General features: G+C 47.2%; 4 protein-coding genes across 4 annotated transcripts; all 4 read right to left on the bottom strand.

Annotated features, from left to right (window-relative positions):
• Nucleotides 1–8,536: 8,536 nt before the first annotated feature.
• Nucleotides 8,537–10,200, bottom strand: DEU56DRAFT_734830 (uncharacterized protein; the record flags this gene model as incomplete). The annotated part of the gene is made up of 5 exons (XM_041348406.1): nt 8,537–9,207; nt 9,258–9,332; nt 9,392–9,581; nt 9,640–9,836; nt 9,891–10,200. 5 exons carry the CDS (start codon nt 10,198–10,200, stop codon nt 8,537–8,539), a joined length of 1,443 nt encoding a protein of 480 aa, XP_041209477.1.
• A 967-nt stretch (nt 10,201–11,167) lies between these two features.
• DEU56DRAFT_734963 (uncharacterized protein) lies at nt 11,168–11,818 on the bottom strand (the record flags this gene model as incomplete). Its single annotated transcript, XM_041348414.1, has 2 exons — nt 11,168–11,434; nt 11,483–11,818. 2 exons carry the CDS (start codon nt 11,816–11,818, stop codon nt 11,168–11,170), a joined length of 603 nt encoding a protein of 200 aa, XP_041209476.1.
• Nucleotides 11,819–12,529: 711 nt separating this feature from the next.
• Nucleotides 12,530–15,152, bottom strand: DEU56DRAFT_870908 (uncharacterized protein; the record flags this gene model as incomplete). Its single annotated transcript, XM_041355665.1, has 11 exons — nt 12,530–12,678; nt 12,731–12,925; nt 13,001–13,261; nt 13,310–13,490; nt 13,710–13,903; nt 13,961–14,141; nt 14,184–14,334; nt 14,382–14,466; nt 14,522–14,588; nt 14,651–14,977; nt 15,036–15,152. 11 exons carry the CDS (start codon nt 15,150–15,152, stop codon nt 12,530–12,532), a joined length of 1,908 nt encoding a protein of 635 aa, XP_041209475.1.
• Nucleotides 15,153–15,555: 403 nt separating this feature from the next.
• Nucleotides 15,556–15,954, bottom strand: DEU56DRAFT_911610 (uncharacterized protein; the record flags this gene model as incomplete). Its single annotated transcript, XM_041357305.1, has 2 exons — nt 15,556–15,734; nt 15,795–15,954. The coding sequence occupies 2 exons, from the start codon at nt 15,952–15,954 to the stop codon at nt 15,556–15,558; spliced, it is 339 nt and encodes a 112-aa protein (XP_041209474.1).
• Between the last annotated feature and the right edge of the window lie 2,171 nt (nt 15,955–18,125).

The raw sequence follows: 18,125 nt of genomic DNA, 5'->3' as shown, positions 1-18,125 counted from the left end.
CGAATGCCCACTACAATTCCCCATTGCTTAAACTTTGCATTTTCTCAACCTCGTTTAAATTTCGGGCAAATTCAAAATTTTCTAGAGTGGCAAAACACCTATTGTTATATAATATTTTGCACCACATTTTTTTGCTCTCAAAAGTTTGTATTTACCTTTTGTTACAAAAACTTCATATATATTAGTATTTTCCCTGGCTGAAAACCTCAAATACTCAGCCAGAGTATAAAATGTTTGTGGAAATGTGCCACTTTGCATTGTCCTTTCCCCGTTCATCCAAATTTCTCGTTGTTCTCAAGTCGAAATTTGAAGTGAAAATGTTTGATTTATCAACCCCATTTTGATTGTAATCTTGTCAAAACTCCGAAACTGCTGGTGTGTAACGAACATCAACATCACATCTATCTTACTAATATGTGACATTTATGGTGACACACAGGTGTCCAGTGAACACCTGGGTTGCCCAATTAGTAAGCCTTATTATACTTGGTGATTATGTGCTTCGACAACTATTATTAGGCTTACTTGCGTTAAAGCTCAACACCGGCATTAAATACTGCCCCAAATCATCTACGACCTTCAGCTATATCTACAGCGGGGGCGGGTATTCGGAGGTAATGCTCAGTGTATGTAATCTGCCCGCCCCCACCCACCTAATTATATCCATCTATGGCGCGCCGGTGTTCCCACGCGCCTTGCCCTTTCCCCTCATCGCCCTACACAGTCTCAATGCCTACCGCGGTGTCATCCTCTCCCCAGGGTAGCTCAAACTTGCTGTTGCCATCATTGCAGGAGCCCAGCTGCAGTCCCTGCGCTGCTTTCCCCGTCCAGACCGACTCAAGCTTGCTGTCGTCGTCATTGTAGGAGCCCAGCTGCAGTCCCTGCACTGTTTTCCCTGTCCAGAACTGATCGCCTCACCACCTCCACTGCCTGCCCATCCTTCTGTTGTCAACGCGCCCCATTGTGGCCTCCCCCATACCATCCACGCCTCCATGCCTCGTGCCTCAGGCACTTCCAAGATCACCGGACTGTCTAAATCAATCATCTCACACAGCTTCAGAGGACGGCAACACCAATCACGAGTTCTTACGGCTGGAAAACAGCACCAGCGCATGGGGGCAGCAGATGCACTCCGCCAATCTGAACTTCAAGGTTCGTTTATAATCGGGATGCAGTTCAGAGTATGGTCGCCAACTATGGCGTGGATGTCGAGACACTATCATGTACAGCGCCTCTGGTGGTGAACACGAGGCATTCAAAGGACTGGCGAGTATACCACTATGTGTTACGACTTGGATAGTTCTTGCGTAACTAATCCAATAAAGGAGTTCTTCTTGTTACGATGTTCTGTTCAGACACTTGAAGGGCTCTCCTTCTAAGTGAAGTTCGAGTATAGGCTAGTCTCTATAAGAGCTAGATCGGAATCGAGTATCTTCCTCAGAAGATAATCAAGTATCAGAGAGAACCAAGTAGATTCAAGTTAGAGAAATACAAGTACAACTATCGCAGTATTTATAGAGAACAGAAGAGGCACAGACCAGGCCGACTTTGGAAGTAAAAAGGAATCAGGAAGAACATCAAAGAACTATCTGGAATGTTCATGCAGTGCATGTTGATAAGCAGTCAGAGATAACAAGAATAGACAGAAGTATCTGGAATGTTCATGCAGCGCATGTTGATAAGCAGTCAACGATAGCAAGAATAGTTCAGGGGAGCGTGATGATGGGAAAATAGGTGGGGCCACTGTAACATTACCCCCCTACTAGCGTCTGAAGTCTCCAACTTCAACAATCTTCTAACCTCGCATCGTCATAGTAGACGAGATCCGCATCAGCATTGTGAAATTCCAACAGGTCGTCTCCAGTTCGTTTGTTGGCGAGTTGCTCCGCTTCACATTCAATCCGCTCGACAAGTTCGTCTTGGTCTGCTTCCCATTTAGCAAGGGCATTATAGAAGCCATCTTCGTTGTATGCCATGGGGAGGATTTGCTCGCCGTTGAGCTGAGGGCAAAAGACGGACAGGTGTTTGGGTGCAAATATGAGGCACACTCTGCAGTAATACGCAGGACAATTCTTGTGACGATGTCCCATTTCTTTGCAGTGGCGACAAACAACGTTGTCGTAAGAAGCAGGAGTGGGGGGTAGTGATTGGGACGACTTTGGGGGGGTTACGATGTCTGCCTGCGAGCAGCGATCTTTGTTCTTTGGGGGTGAGCGTGACTTGGGTTTGGAGGCGGCAGTCCTTGCAGAGCTCTTTCGTCGTTCAGAACGTCTAAGCGTGTGTTGCGGTGGAGGAATGGGTCGTACGGGAGTTGGTTCAGGAGTAGCGGGGGGTGCAGCGGGGAGAGGTGGAACAGCGACCTCAATTGTAACTCGTTCAGCAATAATGTGTATGGCTTGTAAAACATCTTCTTTGAAGTGCAACAGAAGAAGGTGCAGGGTGAGGGTTCGTAATTTCAATTTCCTCTGGAGATGGAGGATGCTTCGTTTGGCGTCGGCATTGTCAATGTTCTCAGCGATGGTCTCAAAAAGACTAGTGATGCGGACGATATTGACAAGGGTGTAGGTTGTGTCTTCCCCTTTGTTAGTGAGGATTCGTTCTATTTCAATGGCGTGTTGTGGGGAAAGTATAGCGGATTCTACAAGGGCGGCAGTTTCAATCTCATCAACGAGACTGAGGTATTCAGAGAGTTGAAAAGAGGACATGATTTGTTTTGCTGGGGTTGGTTTTGGAAGTGAGAGTTCAATGGAGAAGTCGGGCTAGCTTGAGGTGATCTTTATAGGTTTTTAGGATTTCTAGGGCGTTCTGAAGTTCCTTTTCAGGTAGCCACGAGTTTTCTGAACTAGGGTAACCCTTCCATGACACGAGGAAGCGGTGTCTTCCTTTTGTGTTTCCCTTGTGGGCGAGGACCGCTTCTATCTCATATTCTTCTTGTCCATTGATAAGGTCAGGGGGTGGTTCAGGGTTGTTCGGGCCGTGGATCTCTGTCTCCCGATAGGATGATAGTTCAGAAGCATGGAAGACAGGGTGAGATTTCCAAGATTTGGGGAGGGGGAGTTTATACGTGATAGGAGAAAGGACTTGTTCGATTTCAAAGGGGCCATAACATTTTGGTGCGAGCTTCTTTGATGGGAGATGGGTGATAAGATGTGCAGCCGATAACCAAACTTTGTCTTTAAGTTTCCAGGGTTCGAACTTCTTTCCAAATGATCGTTCGGCCATGTGTTGCATTGCCAGTTTATGGCAAGCGAGGGCTTCTTCTCGAATCTTCTGGAGATGTTTTACTCTGTCTTCTGCGGCAGGGATCACAGAATCAGGAAAGGCGTAGGGGATTCCTCAGGGTTCATACCCCATCATGAGGAAGAACGGGGAAGTATTTCGGGAGTCATGCTTTCGATGATTATGGACAAATTCTGCCATAGGAAGATGCTTTACCCAATCTTGGGGGGCAGATCGGCAATAGATGTGGAGATATGTTTCAAGTTCTTGGTTCAACCACTCAGTTTGGCCGTCAGTCTGAGGGTGATAGGCAATAGAGAGGGCGACTTCGTAGTCAAGAAGTCTTCCAAGTTCTTTTGCAAATTTTGACGCAAATTGAGGGCCTCTATCGGAGATTATTTTGTCATACAAGCCAAATCTGAGGAAAACTTTCTTGAAAAAGAGTTTGGCTACCCCTTCCAATGTGATGGTTTTCTTGCAAGGTGAGAGAATTACCCCCTTCATAAGCCCATGGTCTACCACGACCATGACAGAGTCAAAGCCCTCTGACGGGGGAAGATCTGTGATCAGATCTACTGAAACTTGGGCAAAGGGGCGTAAGGCGGTGGAGGAAATAGGGTTTAGGGGAGCAGTTGTGGGGTGTGTGTCTGACTTCATTTGTTGACACATGGTGCAACCTTTGACGTATTTCCGGATGAAGGTTCCCATCCCGGGCCACCAGTAATCTCATTTGACCAGTTCTTCGGTCTTAAAGCGTCCAGGGTGACCGGCAGTAGGGTGATCATGGTGGAGGGTCAGAATACGGTGTCGGAGATCTGGGGGTACATAGGCTCGGTTTTTGTAGAAAAGTGTGTTATCCTCAATGCGCCAATCAGAAAGTGCAGATTTCATAGGAGGAGCATTGAGTCCGTCTAGGGCTTGTTGTGCTGCTAGGATAATGGGATCAGAGAGGGGGTTTTGCAGTTTCAATGCTGTAGCGAGGTCGATATCGATGAGTCGTCCAAATAATTCATCAGGAAGGAGTGTGATATTGGCATTATCAGTTTGATCGGCAGAGTGATCAGGACGGCGCGAGAGGGCGTCAGGGGCGGCAAGTTTGCTTCCCGCAACATGATGCATTTCTAGGTCGAACTCATTAAGGGTTAATTGCCAGCATGCTTGGCGACACATCAGGTTCTGTGCTGATCGGAAATAGAGAAGATTCTTGTGATCTGTGAAGACCACTACAGGGTGTGGGTTCCCTTCAAGATAGTGGCGCCAAGCTTTCAGGGCTCGGATGATTGCGAGGAGTTCCCGATCATAGATCTGATAGTTTCATTCTGCAGGGTTAAAGGATTGGGAGAGGTATCCACAGGGATGATAAGCACTGTTCTTGTCTATCTGCAGTAAGACGGCTCCAGTGGCAATGAGAGAAGCATCAGTGGCGAGTGCAAACTGGCGCGAGGGGTCAGGATTTCGGAGAACAGGTTCAGAAAGGAAACATTTCTTCAGCTTCTGGAAGGAGCTTTCACAAGCTTCTGACCACGTAAATGTCGCATCCTTTTTTGTTAGATCGATCAAGGGTCGTGCGAGGTCGGAATAGTGGGATATGAAATGACGATAGAAGTTGCAGAATCCCAGAAATGATCAGACTTCTTTTACGGAGGATGGAATTTGCCATTCACTGATGCCGGAAAGTTTGGCAGGGTCCATTGCCACTTGTCCGGGTCTGATGATCATTCCTAAGTAGTCCACTTCCTGGGCATCGAAGGTACATTTTTCTGGTTTCAAGAAGAGGGTTTCTTTTTGGATGATTTCAAGAATACGGCGGGTTCGGCTTTGGTGTTCTTTAAGGGTTTTCGAGAAGATTAGGATGTCATCCATGTAAACGATCATCCATCCTTCGTCAATTTCCTTTCTGAATGTTTGATTCATATATGCTTGAAACGTGGCTGGTGAATTGCATGGGCCGAAAAACATGACCTTCGGTTCAAAAAGCCCAAATGAGGTAGTGAATGCGGCTTTCCAATGGTCATCAGGATGAATCAGGATGTTGTTGTATCCGGATCTAACATCCATCTTTGTGAAATAATTTGCGCCCTGCAATTTTGCGATTAAGGGGGGAATCAGGGGAAGGGGGTATGTGTTCTTTATCGTCCATTCGTTGATATAGTGATAGTCTTGGCAAGGGCGAAGGGAGCCGTCTTTCTTTCCGACAAAGAAGAAACCACTGGCTTGGGGGGACTTTGATGGTTGAATGAAATCTTTCGAAAGATGTTCGTCTAAGAAAGCCTTTACTGCTTCGGTTTCTTTCTGGGATAATGGGTAGGTTTTCGCTGATTTAGGGACATAGCCAGGTTTGGTTTCGATTCTATGATCCACTCCTGGCCTGGAGGGAGGCAACTTGTTTAACCCATCTTTAGTGAAGATATTGGTGAAGTCGTGGAGATAAGATGGGACAAGTTCTTCGAAAGTTTTTTTCTTCTTTTCTTGTGCATCCTTTAGGGCAAATTCTTGAGCCTTGTTGCTGGTTTTCAGGTATTCTTCATTGGTGGTCTTCCTTGAAAATATCCATTGATTTCTTAGCGGTTGTATCGAGATTGCTCGTTTAAGCTCAATTGCGGATGTTCCATCTTGGGTGAGAGGGGTGTCGAGGGAAAGGTTTTCAATGATCCTGACAGTTGACCCATCAGGAGAGTATTCAATGAGCACTTCATCGTCGTTGATCGGATAAGTGGAGACATCATCCACTTTTCGGGTGAACAAGGTTTCAGTAGGAACATCGTCCCAAATGTCATCCTTGGTGTCATATTGGGGAAGGGGAGTGGGAATCTTCCACATTTCTTGGTATTCTTGTTCTAGCTTCTGAGAGTGTGGAGTGGCTGGGAGTTTGAGGGTGTCTTTTACCCAATTGATGTTGGGATTCATGGCTGATAACCAGGGTTTACCAAGGAGAATCATATCTCTTTCTCCCATGGTCATTACGTTGAACTTCCCGATCATGAGGCGTTGTCGATCTTTATGGCTAGATGACAATAATGGGTACATTGCTTCTTCGAGAGTTGTCCATCGGCGTTTCAGATAGAGAAGGGTTTGTTGAACTTGTGAATCTTGATTCCATGTTTCCGGACAAACATCCAGTTGATGAATGTTGCCCCTGCGCCACAGTCTACTATGGTGGTTGTGTGCAATGCTTTATCGGGATGTATGGAGGAGAAGATGGTCGCTGGGACCCTAAATTCTTTAGTCTTTCCTACATTCTTGGCTATACGTACATCGATATATGGAGTATCTGACATTGCGGCAGGCTCCGAGGTTAAAAATCCAAGTTCCATCTTCTGACAGATTCATCGTCTTCTTCTTCTTCGATTTTGCTGGAAGATTCTTCATCATCAGATGGTTCGCGTCTTACCGGTTGCTTTCCTTTTCCCTTCTTTCAGTCATCTCCGGAATCTTTAGGATGGAATGTGCGGTCATTCGCACGATGTCTGACCTTTCCGCATTTGAAGCATTTTCCTTGCCTCATGTATTCTCGTTTCTCATCTTCGGTTAGGCGGTCTACGTCCATCGCATTCTCATCTCTTGGGGTTCCTGAAAACCGGGTTGGTTTACGATTTTTGTTCCTCTTCTTGTTATGATGGTTCGAATGGTGGGCGTTGTGCGAACAGAGAAGTTGGTAAGCATTTTCGATGTTGATGACTTTCCTGAAGAGTTTCTCCACGTCTTCGGGGATTTATCCAGAGTTACAAAGTTTCTGGATGATTCTATAGTTCAAACCGTTAAAGAAATAGTCCTTTACAGCAGCGAAATTGTTGATTCCGGCCTTCTGGGCAAGTTGCTTGAATGTGGCAATGTATTCGCCAAGATTGTCCTTCTGTTTGAGGTTGCAGAGTTTGTGGAGAGCTGTTCCTACAGAGTCTATTGGGGGAAAACTTTCTTTCATCTTGGTGATGAAATCCTTCCAGGTTCCAAAACCGTTCTTTGCTCCGGTCGTTGAGGTCGGGTTTTCTTCTCTGGTAAAGCTAATGAAATCTTCCATTCAGAGAGCTGCTGCTCCTTCTTTCATGAATGAAAGAGCGAAGATGATCTTTCGCTTGTCGGTGTCGTAGATTTCATCATTGATTTCAATGTATGAATCAACTAGGCATAGCCATTGGGAAAATTTCTCTCTGTCTCCGGAAAAGTCAGGTGGGTATCCAACCTTCCGTTCGATGGGTTTGTCTCCTCTTCCTGCCATAGTGGTCTCTTGGGGTTCGGGGTCTTCTGGGTCTTCAGGTTCTTCGTCGTAGTCTTCTTCTTCCTCGTCGTCAAGATCAAGCGGTGGAGCATCAGGGATTTCTTCGTCTTTATCAACAGGTGGGTTCTGGAAGTGTTCTTGTTGCAATGATTCTTGGTTCTGGGATAATCCTTCCTCAAACAAACTGTATCCTATTGGTGATGCAATGACCCCTCTGGTTATAGCGGATGGTCCTGCTAATAGGGATGAGAACGGGTTCTGAGGGGTTTGAGTGGGAGTTCTTTGTGTTCTGGGGTATGGGTCTCCTCCTAGGATTCCTCCGGCTGCGTGTCTTGCCTTAGCCGAGGACAGCTTCTGAGAAGACGTCTTGTCTTTCTTCTTCTGGGTTCAGGGTTTCAGAATGGGTAGGTCCCTCGGTGATAAGAGGGGTTCTGGGTAACTTGAATCTTTTGTTACGACTTGGATAGTTCTTGCGTAACTAATCCAATAAAGGAGTTCTTCTTGTTACGATGTTCTGTTCAGACACTTGAAGGGCTCTCCTTCTAAGTGAAGTTCGAGTATAGGCTAGTCTCTATAAGAGCTAGATCGGAATCGAGTATCTTCCTCAGAAGATAATCAAGTATCAGAGAGAACCAAGTAGATTCAAGTTAGAGAAATACAAGTACAACTATCGCAGTATTTATAGAGAACAGAAGAGGCACAGACCAGGCCGACTTTGGAAGTAAAAAGGAATCAGGAAGAACATCAAAGAACTATCTGGAATGTTCATGCAGTGCATGTTGATAAGCAGTCAGAGATAACAAGAATAGACAGAAGTATCTGGAATGTTCATGCAGCGCATGTTGATAAGCAGTCAACGATAGCAAGAATAGTTCAGGGGAGCGTGATGATGGGAAAATAGGTGTGGCCACTGTAACACTATGTAGTAGCTCGTGTACACTGCACATCCCCATTCCTCAGTCCTCATTATATCATACAACGTGCTACACCCATTCAATAGGTCACAGTATGAATCAGTCTGGAAAATTGACACGAACTTGGTTGCATTATAAGACTGTACGACATTCGGAGAAGGACATAGTTGAAATGAAAGGTAATGTATCAGATGGTGCCACTGAAATCAAGGAAGTTATCTGGGCCGAACAACATGTCGAGGTGAGCCAAGGCAGCATCAGGGTCAAAAGGTGGAAGATTGGACCCTGCAGCGAACCCGTGAGCATTGAGTTTAGCAAACTCGTGGGTGTTGAACTGAGGGAACTCCAGAGCGTTGAACTGCTCTGCAGGGTGAGTACTCGGTCCTGACTCATCTGCTGAGGGCGCAGTGGCAGACTGTGCTGGAGGACTAGTAGCGGCAATTGGGGGCTGGTCAGGCTCGTTTTCCTTGTCGCTGCTCTCGAGGAATTCCACACTCTTGTGAATCTTGTGCCAATTAGTATTTCCCTTCTGAGACGCTGGAGGTTGTTTGCGCTTCCTTCCCTTGTCAGAGCGAGTGCGTCGACAATGGTCAGTGATCTCACCGTTATCAAGCTGCTCGTCGCGCTCGAGACGAAGTTTCTTGAGCTCATCATCATTGATGGTTATCCATTTTGTAGCACCTGACTTCCACTGCCGCTCGAGCATTTTGAGATCTGGGAGTGCGCTAGACACATTGCTGAGGTTTGTGAACTCAATGCTTTCCGGCCACCCTTCAATTACGACCTGATAACGTTGAACCACATTACAGAAGTAGTGCGTCCATTGCATGGCGGCACGAGGCTTGCCAGTGATCTCTTCTATTGATGAAGGTAAGTGATGCTGCCATCATGGAAGTAAATGAACTGACGGAGTTTGACATTAATGAGCTGGCGGATTGAGGCACGCATGTCAGAGACAAGCTGTTGATGATTTTTCCCGGCACCTGTAAATAAAATAGTGTTAGATTGCAGGCAATAATGTTGACAATAAGAAAATTCCAACCTTTCATCCCTTGTATGGCAAAGCCTTCCATCTTGCTCATGAAATCTTGATTATCAATCCCCATCACCAAGCCCATGAAATTTTGAACTCCCTCAGTGGCGAAGGTGACTCCACGTAAAGGGAGATCCATTGAGCCACGCGTTGTGAATAAAATGCTCTCGGCGCCAGTGCGACATTTAAGACTGTTGAGCTGGAATAAATAAACCGAGTTAGCAAAACGACAACGTAAAATTAGTGAACCTCCAAACCTCATTCTCAACAGCCTTTAAGGTCTGAGTGATATCGTTCACCTTCGACTTCATCGAGATGCGCAGACCAAGAGTCTTAGTCTCCCTCTGCTCTGCGAACTCCTTCAAGAGGTCCTCCTGTTCTTGCTTTGACAGTGCATGGTATGCTTCCTTATGATGGTGGACTAGGGACTGAAGCGCAGCTCTACCTTCACCATCTGGATATATGTTAGAATAAGTATATAGCGGTCAAAAAAAACAAGATAGATTACGGTTTTCTTTATCCTGGCTTTTCTTCCAGTAAAACGTGTTCCAGAGATTTGGCTTCGAGCGCTTTGAGCGTAGCAGACCACGACCAAAGTACAACTGATTTTGGACTCGTCGGATGCTCTTCTGGTGAGATCCAGCGATAGTCTTTGTAGCATCGTTGATCTGGTCCCAAGCATCATCAAGGGCTTCCTTGAATTTGCGAGACTTGTCGCGCTGTGCAACCTTGAGTGCTGCTCGTGCTTCTTTACTGAGTGTAACCTTTGGGCATCTTCGAGGCGCCTGATTTCGACGAGACGTAGCACTGTGTTTCATTGCGTAGAATGATTCAGAGACCATCTTCAATGAGGGGGGGGGAGATCTAGACATCAATATTTTCATACTCGAGTTAAGGCTTTTAACACACCAGAAATAAAATTATTTCTGCACGGTGTTCCAGGATGCGAACTACATTTAATGCATATATTGAGCCTACGGAACAAATTCAAGATCTAGTACATAAATAACAACCCAAACAAGTAAAGCGCACATAAGAAAACCAGAATGCCAAGAATTTTCAGAATGACGGTCAGCAGGGTAAACACAAATAATGGATGAGGCTAAATGTGAAAAGGGATAATTAGTATGGAGACTAGTGCATGAACAAATTACTGACCTGCACAGCATCAGGGTTTAGCGTGATTCCCTGTAAGTCAGTGAGGAGAGCCTTGGCCAACACAGAAGCGTGTTCATAGTTAAGATCCCACTTCAGAGATCTAAAAACCACCTCCCATCGGCTGCTACGGATGGTGCTGGCTAGAATTCGCAATTTCGGCAGAATCTCGTCCCCAAGTTTCAGCCGATTCAGGGCAGCATCAGTGTTTGGACCAGTACTTATGAGCGCGGCGGGGGCAATCATGCTGGTGTCAATGCCATCTGGACCCTGATGCGAAAATATCGGACCCGCTAACTTCTCACCAGGGTTCCGACTAGGACAGAATACTTCCGCAAGTCTGCGTTGGCGAAGCTGACGTGGCGCCTGTACAAACACTGCAGGTTGTATTGACGTGCTTTTGGTGAGTGCCACCCCTTCACGGATAGCAGCGGATGGGATGTTGGCTGCTTCTGAGTCATTCATGGAAGCTTGTAAGTTGCTTGTAAAGACCTCGGCAGGCTGTGCGGAGCATTGTATGCGAGAACCGGTAGGAACCGTTGGTCCGGGCAGATATTGAGATCCATTGAGAGTGATATGAGTAGCAGGAACTTTACAAATGAGTCAGTGATGTACAATAGAGAAGTATGATTACTTACAGCACTTGGGTGGGGTGACCTTCTCGATAGCACAACATTGTGAAAAACGCTGGAGATGCGGGATGGCAAACTCCTGAGCAAACACTTGGGCCCAAACAGCAACATCTCCACCGATGTGCTCAGGTGTCGCTTGCAACTCGCGGGGAGTAATATAGATGTCCAAGGGGATTTTCTCAGCCGTGAATTTTGGACCTGCTGCCATACCAGCACAGCGGATGATAAGTGAGATGCCACCGTCAAGGCGATCTTGCAAGTTAACCTATGAAAAGAATCAGAAAAGAGAATCAAACTTGAAGCTTGAACTTACCACATCAAATATATCCTGCAGCCCCGCTTCTAGTAGGTCATCTTGTGTGAGGGTCCTCTTGTCCACTTGTTCCACAGGAGAATTGAATGCGATATAAGATGGGTGGAGACCCTGAGGTGTCCTCATCTGATAATGAGTACCGTCAATATGCACATCATGCCTAAGCAGTGCCCTAGCAGCCGCTTGACGCTCGTTGTTGCTGAAGCCCTCAGCGAATGTTGACGAGTGAAGAGCAGCAATGCTAGTCATGTTAAAGCGACTATAGCTTGCCACTCGAGCTGGAGATGGTGTAGCATTAGAGGGAGTTTGCTTGGTTGGTTTAATGGGAGTGGTCATGGTTAGAGGTAGCCTCGCAGTCGAATCCAAACAGGTGCAGTGTTGTATATATGAAAATGTAAGATTCAGTAAGAAAGCACGAGTGATTAACACTAAGCAACTTACAGACTTGAATGATAGGAAGCTGTTGCTCCCTTGTAGATTTGTATCTTGTAGTACAGATGTCATGATTCAATTTTGAAGCAGGTTTGAGCACGTCTTGATATGATTTTGTGTTTAAGATACAGAGGTATCCACAGTGGCAGCAGATCTGTACACTTGAATTGTGTATGCATGCTTCGGGCATGTGGCAAGACAAGTCACATACTCTGTAAGATCTCGGTATCCAACTGCATCAACACTTTGCATGCACCACATGCTAGCGCTACATTTTTATTGACAGTGTCTCTAGTGTGTGGGTCATTCATATATGTACATGTAGTTAGAAAAAATGAACATGTGTGAGTTAAAATCTGTGATAGCATCAGCCCGAGCAGTGACTTTCTTCAGGGAGAACACCGTCAAATCCCAACCAGACAATTTCAGGGATACTTCAAGAATACCGTCGCAGGTTAACCAAGATCTGCCGGCGGTGACTTTCTTCACTGAGGGATACTTGGAGAACTCTTAACCAAAATCTGCTGGTGGCGACTTTCTTCAGGGATACTTCGAGAACTCCGTCGCAGAATCTCAAATCTATTCAGTAACAAAATGGTAATATATACAGGACGGTCAGTCAATGATGGAATGTAAGTAATCTGCCATGTCCTGTGTCGCTGCCTTGTCTTCCTCTCGATCAATGGCTTCCATATTATCATAGTCTGACCTGATGATTGCCAGAACATCGTCCCTGTCCTCTTGTGGTACAGAGATATGACCAGCTGTGCATTGTGGCATGAGTTAGCATGAATTTGCGCGGTACTTGAGACATACCATTCAATACATGAGCATTTGCAGTGAGTTCAAGGCGGATGCCAACAGTATTGACTCCAGAGAATCCGGTGAGACCCGCAATCTGATCTAAGCGATATGAGTGTACAGCATTGATAGCTGCTCGTGAACACCACTGGCGCTTCAACTCGCGGCCAAGCAATGGGTCTGAAATAAGCAGGTCGTGTATGATACCAGCTACCTGAAGTTCCTCATCGTGAATGACCGTGCGCAGTCGACGAAATTCGATGTTGAGTCAGTCAATTTCTTCACATGCTCGGAGAAGCTTAAAATTTTTTGTCGTGGCTTCTCGATGAACTGGCTTAGCCCAATCATTGCTCCCGATGTCTGTGCGTGAGTGGCGTAAAAGGTCAAACTCGGCAATAAAACTGTAATCTGCAATATCCTTCCACAAAATATTTGGACGCGGTGGATTCAGGGCTGCAGCCTGAACATTGTAGCGAGTAATAGCCTTCCGAATAGTTTCAGAACACCGCTGTAAGGCCTTGCTGATTTGTTGCCGTAGTTTATACCCTAAAAGAATAGATTAGCACTGGAGTGAACACATCAAATTTGATATACCTGTGCCGGACAATGACAACTTCGAGAGTTCAAACCTCATGACGATGAGCCGTTCTAGCTCATCAAGTGCCGTATGATATTTACTGAGTGAAGCTTCATCTTTGAAGTGTTTATATTCTTTGCCACCGATCTCCCACCATACGTCAATGCTTAGCTGAATCTCCATATGGGCCACAAGCTCCTACGCGTGCTGCAACTTCGCATATGATGAATCCACTTTGATACGGGCGGCCATTAGTGCTTGGTTGATCTGCATCAAACTACTAGCAGGGATATTGGTAAGGGCATTATTTGCAGCTTCACGAGCCAAGACCCAATCAGCCCTGGAATGAGTCGCTCATCAGGGATGCTATTAACAGTAAGATTGGACTTACCTTCGTTCAGCAAGTTCATCTAAGACCTCGACATAGCGGATACAGAGGTTGTCTTTTACAGGGAGCTCCTTCAAACTCTCAAGATAATTGCACTCTTCATGGAGGAATCGAGGGAAGTCATCATCGGTGAGTTGTAGCTCAGCTTTGATGATCGTTAGCTCGACGGTGAGGGTCGTGATCACCTTCAATGCCTCCCGATAATGATTCCATAAAAAATTACCTGTCAGATAAATGTAGAACGTGTCAGCATGGCGATTACCAAATGAATGTTACGCACTTAGGACCGCATATTTGTCCTTATCCCAAAATGAGAAGTGCTCTTCAATGGATTGGTGCCGATGGAATGGACTCGCATGTCTGGTGCTCCGAGCAAGTTTGTTTGAAGCTGAGAAGATATGCTCGCACCCTTCGCCTTCACTATGTCCTGTTCCGGGGATATACAACAGATGCCAGTGTAACTGACATTTTCAATTGTGGGCATGGCCATGAAAGGCACCCACCATCATTCGGAAGCCAAGGTTATTCACTTGAGACGCCAAGGAACTACTGCTCAATGTTTTTGAAAACGCACATCCTATATCATAAGCACAGCCTCCGTTAGGCCCGTAAACACCAAGGAGTTTGTCAATGAGCGCCAGGGGATATTTGGCCCTGGGAGTCAAATCAACAATGACTAAATCAAAACTAAACTGACCTACAGTTCACCGCTTCGAAGCATATCACATGCTACAAGTACGAAACGGTGGCGACATGCGGCGATGAATATTCTGGATTCGTCAAAGACTGAGAACATTTTTTTTTCATGTTTCGGGCCCAGCGTTTCGCCATCGGTCAACACAAGAGAATGACTGAGAAGGATTTACCTCAACAGGCTCATCCTGCCAATCATCAACATGTGAAGCAATCTGCAAAATATCATCAACCGTTGTTCATACCAAGATAGTTTACTCACATCGTGTGCTCAAACTTCATTTTGAAACCGGTCCACAGCTTTGGGTTCAACCCAATAGTCCGAACGAGCCCATCGAGAATCTACACGTGGAGTGTTCCCATATATCGTGGAATCCCACCGTTTCAAGCTATTGTTGCCATCAATGGATATAAGCCAGTCAAACTCAAGCTTGGGTTCGTCTCGGAGCTTATAGAAACATGCAGGGCAGGAATTCAATAAACACCAATTTGGTGTATCACGCCCGAGTGGTGCCTGCAAACGCTGTTGCACACAATGGCGGATCTCTAAATAGATGTCGTAAGCAACAGAGAATTGCATGTTGAGGTACAGGCGATACGGAATCTGTCAATCCAAATCTACCTATCAATAGACAGGCTTGACTGCAAAGGGAAATACTGACATCATGAAGAAAAGCAAGTGTTTTACATTGCGCTTGGATGCCAAAGCGAGGACATGTACGATGAGATTGGTGGTAAGCAGCGAGAGTGCGAAGCGATATCGCAACGGTCGGGTACATTGGCGCACACCCGATGTAGCCATAATAAATGAGTGTCTCATTGGGATACTTATGAGAGGTGAGCGAGTGAAGAGATGAGCAAGTTCGTTCTGGAGGAGGGCGAAATTAAGCAGCTGAATAGAGAAGAGACTGATACTTACTGAATATATCAACAAGTTCAATATCCTTGATCGAAAGGCAGTCTCTCGTGTCTGGAAGTGGCTCAATAGGTATGTCGCCAAGGATGGGCATGCCATCTCCAGAGTCGCGTGAACGATAGTCTAGATAGGCAGCGACCAAGAAGTCAATTTGGAGGTTCCAGTGTTCCATTTGATCTTCTATGTGGTCTCGGCGAGTGCGATGATCATGATAGTGACTGCATTAAGGTAAGCCAAGTGCATAGGTTCAATGGGAGAAATACTTGCTATCCACCAATGTCAGCAATCTGATGCGCCAGTCCTTCAAATGCCTCGTGTTCACCACCTTCATGGCTTATACCAAAGCCCTCGTCTCCCGGAGGTGCTGTATATGGTAGTGTCTTGATGTCCATGCCATGGTCGGCGACCATGCTCTCGACTACATCCCGATCTTCCGCTGACATTTCTGATGTGTATGTATATATATAAATGTAAAGATTTAAACATCAGAGGATTATAAACAAACCTTGAAGTTCAGATTGGCGGAGTGCATCTGCTGCCCCCATGCGCTGGTGCTGTTTTCCAGCCGTAAGAACTCGTGATTGGCGTTGCCGTCCTCTGAAGCTGTGTGAGATGATTGATTTAGACAGTCCAGTGATCTTGGAAGTGCCTGAGGCATGAGGCATGGAGGCGTGGATGGTATGGGGGAGGCCACAATAGGGCGCGTTGACAACAGAAGGATGGGCAGGCAGTGGAGGTGGTGAGGCGATCAGTTCTGGACAGGGAAAACAGTGCAGGGACTGCAGCTGGGCTCCTACAATGACGACGACAGCAAGCTTGAGTCGGTCTGGACGGGGAAAGCAGCGCAGGGACTGCAGCTGGGCTCCTGCAACGATGGCGACAGCAAGTTTGAGCTACCCTGGGGAGAGGATGACACCGCGGTAGGCGTTGAGACTGTGTAGGGCGATGAGGGGAAAGGGCAAGGCGCGTGGGAACACCGGCGCGCCATAGATGAATATAATTAGGTGGGTGGGGGCGGGCAGATTACATACACTGAGCATTACCTCCGAATACCCGCCCCCTGTTAAGACCGTGTTCAACGGGTCGGACCGGAGGGGCTTAGCTTCAGCTCGTGCGCTGCGCTCTTTACCCGAGTACGTGCCCCTAATTTACAGGGGGTTTGGATATCGTCGGCCAAAGGGTATAGACGGGCCGGACGAGAGAGGGAAGACTACCCGAGACTTCGTCCGGGTAGAAACTAACAAGGTACAGACTACCCGAAGGTAGAGGCGGAGGTATTTAGCTTTAGGGATATAATCCCGAGGCTCGGAGGATCGGACTAGGGTAATAATCCCAAGAGCCGAGAGGACACGAGGATTGAACAGAGTCTAAGTTAATATTCGAACTGAGGAAATACTACGGGTTACAAAGGGTTTATATACTGTAGTGTATCCGACGGGTTTCCGGCCGAAGCGCAGTCTTCGGATCAGAGGGCTATGTAGAAAATGTACTAACGGATATGAACCGCTGCGGACGATCGAGAATGGAGCCGGAGATTAAATGAAACAGGGGGGACAAGTTAAATGAAAGGGAAATGAATAGACTAACGGACGGATCAGAATGAACCCGGACATTAACTGTCAGGATGATCCGGACACATAGGGGCAGAAAGAAGCCTATACAAATGGGGACTCAGGGAAATGAATTCTAGAACGGACCCGAGGAATCGGGTGGATCGGACCGGACGAGAAGCCTCATGTATGGGATATGACAGTATCCCCCCATTAAGGCCGAGCCCACGAGGCCGAGGCCGGATCTCCGATCCGATGATAAGAGCGCGAGAACGGATCCGGATTTTTAGCGAAAAATTGATAAAGGGTTGAGGGTCTTTGATGGGACGCCATTCCCTTTGATTCTTACCACCCACCAACTCCACTATCATGTCCCAGACCCCATCCGACTCTACCTCGGCTACCAATGCCCGGCTTGCGGCCATCCGGGCCCGGCTAAACGCAGCGCAGCAAGAGCTGGCCCAGGAGGAAGAGAGAGTACTCGCGGAAATGGAAGCCGAGCGAAAGCGTTTGGAGGAGGAGAAGCTGAAGGAGGAGGAGAGGCTGAAGGAGGAGGAGAGATTAAGGGAGGAGCAGAAGAAGAAGGACATAGAGGAGACCCGGAAGAGGCTTGCTGAGAAGTCCGCTTCGTCCGGGCCTGCAGTGAGTAGCGTATTTCGTCGGCCGATGTTTTTTGTCTGATGGACATAGGTTTCTGTTGGCTTTAAGGACGTCGGACGACCCTGTAAGCCCTGCTCCGATAAGAAGCGGGCCTGCGTTTACTCGGGCGTGTCTGCCACGGGCCGGGTGAGTGGACTTCTTTCGTCCGGATGTGAGTTTTTACTGATGTTTTGAAGCCGGTCAACGCGTGTGACCACTGTCGCACTGCGAAGATGAAGTGCCATGGTGGGGCGCCACCCGCCCGGACGGATACTGACAAGGGCAAGGGTAAGAAGCGGCCCCGTGCTGCGGGGACTCCGTCTCCTAAGGGTAAGGCAAAGAGGCGTCAGAGGAGTCCGGGTTCCTTCGGACGACTCTGTTGAGATCGTCCCCGGCCCCTTGCCCAGCATCATCGGCGAGGAGCTGGAATTCCAGGAGTATGACGACCAGGCCTGGGTGGCGGCTGTCAATGACATGGTCACAGAGTTGGCCCGGACCAACAGTCTTCTCGAGAGGACCGTTGAAGCGGCCGAAAGTAGCACGGGCCATCGGCCGGCTCCTGGAACAACAAGGGTCTTCCAGGCCCTCTTTCTGACTGAGATGAGGATGTTTTTCCAGAGGGAGAGGGAGTTGGAGAAGGGGCCGGA

Source organism: Suillus clintonianus, assembly GCF_016758775.1.
Source record: "Suillus clintonianus strain FC179 chromosome Unknown DEU56scaffold_27, whole genome shotgun sequence".
Lineage (NCBI taxonomy): Eukaryota > Fungi > Basidiomycota > Agaricomycetes > Boletales > Suillaceae > Suillus > Suillus clintonianus.
The sequence above is the reverse complement of the archived record's forward strand: the minus strand, read 5'-3'. Positions and strand labels throughout refer to the sequence as shown.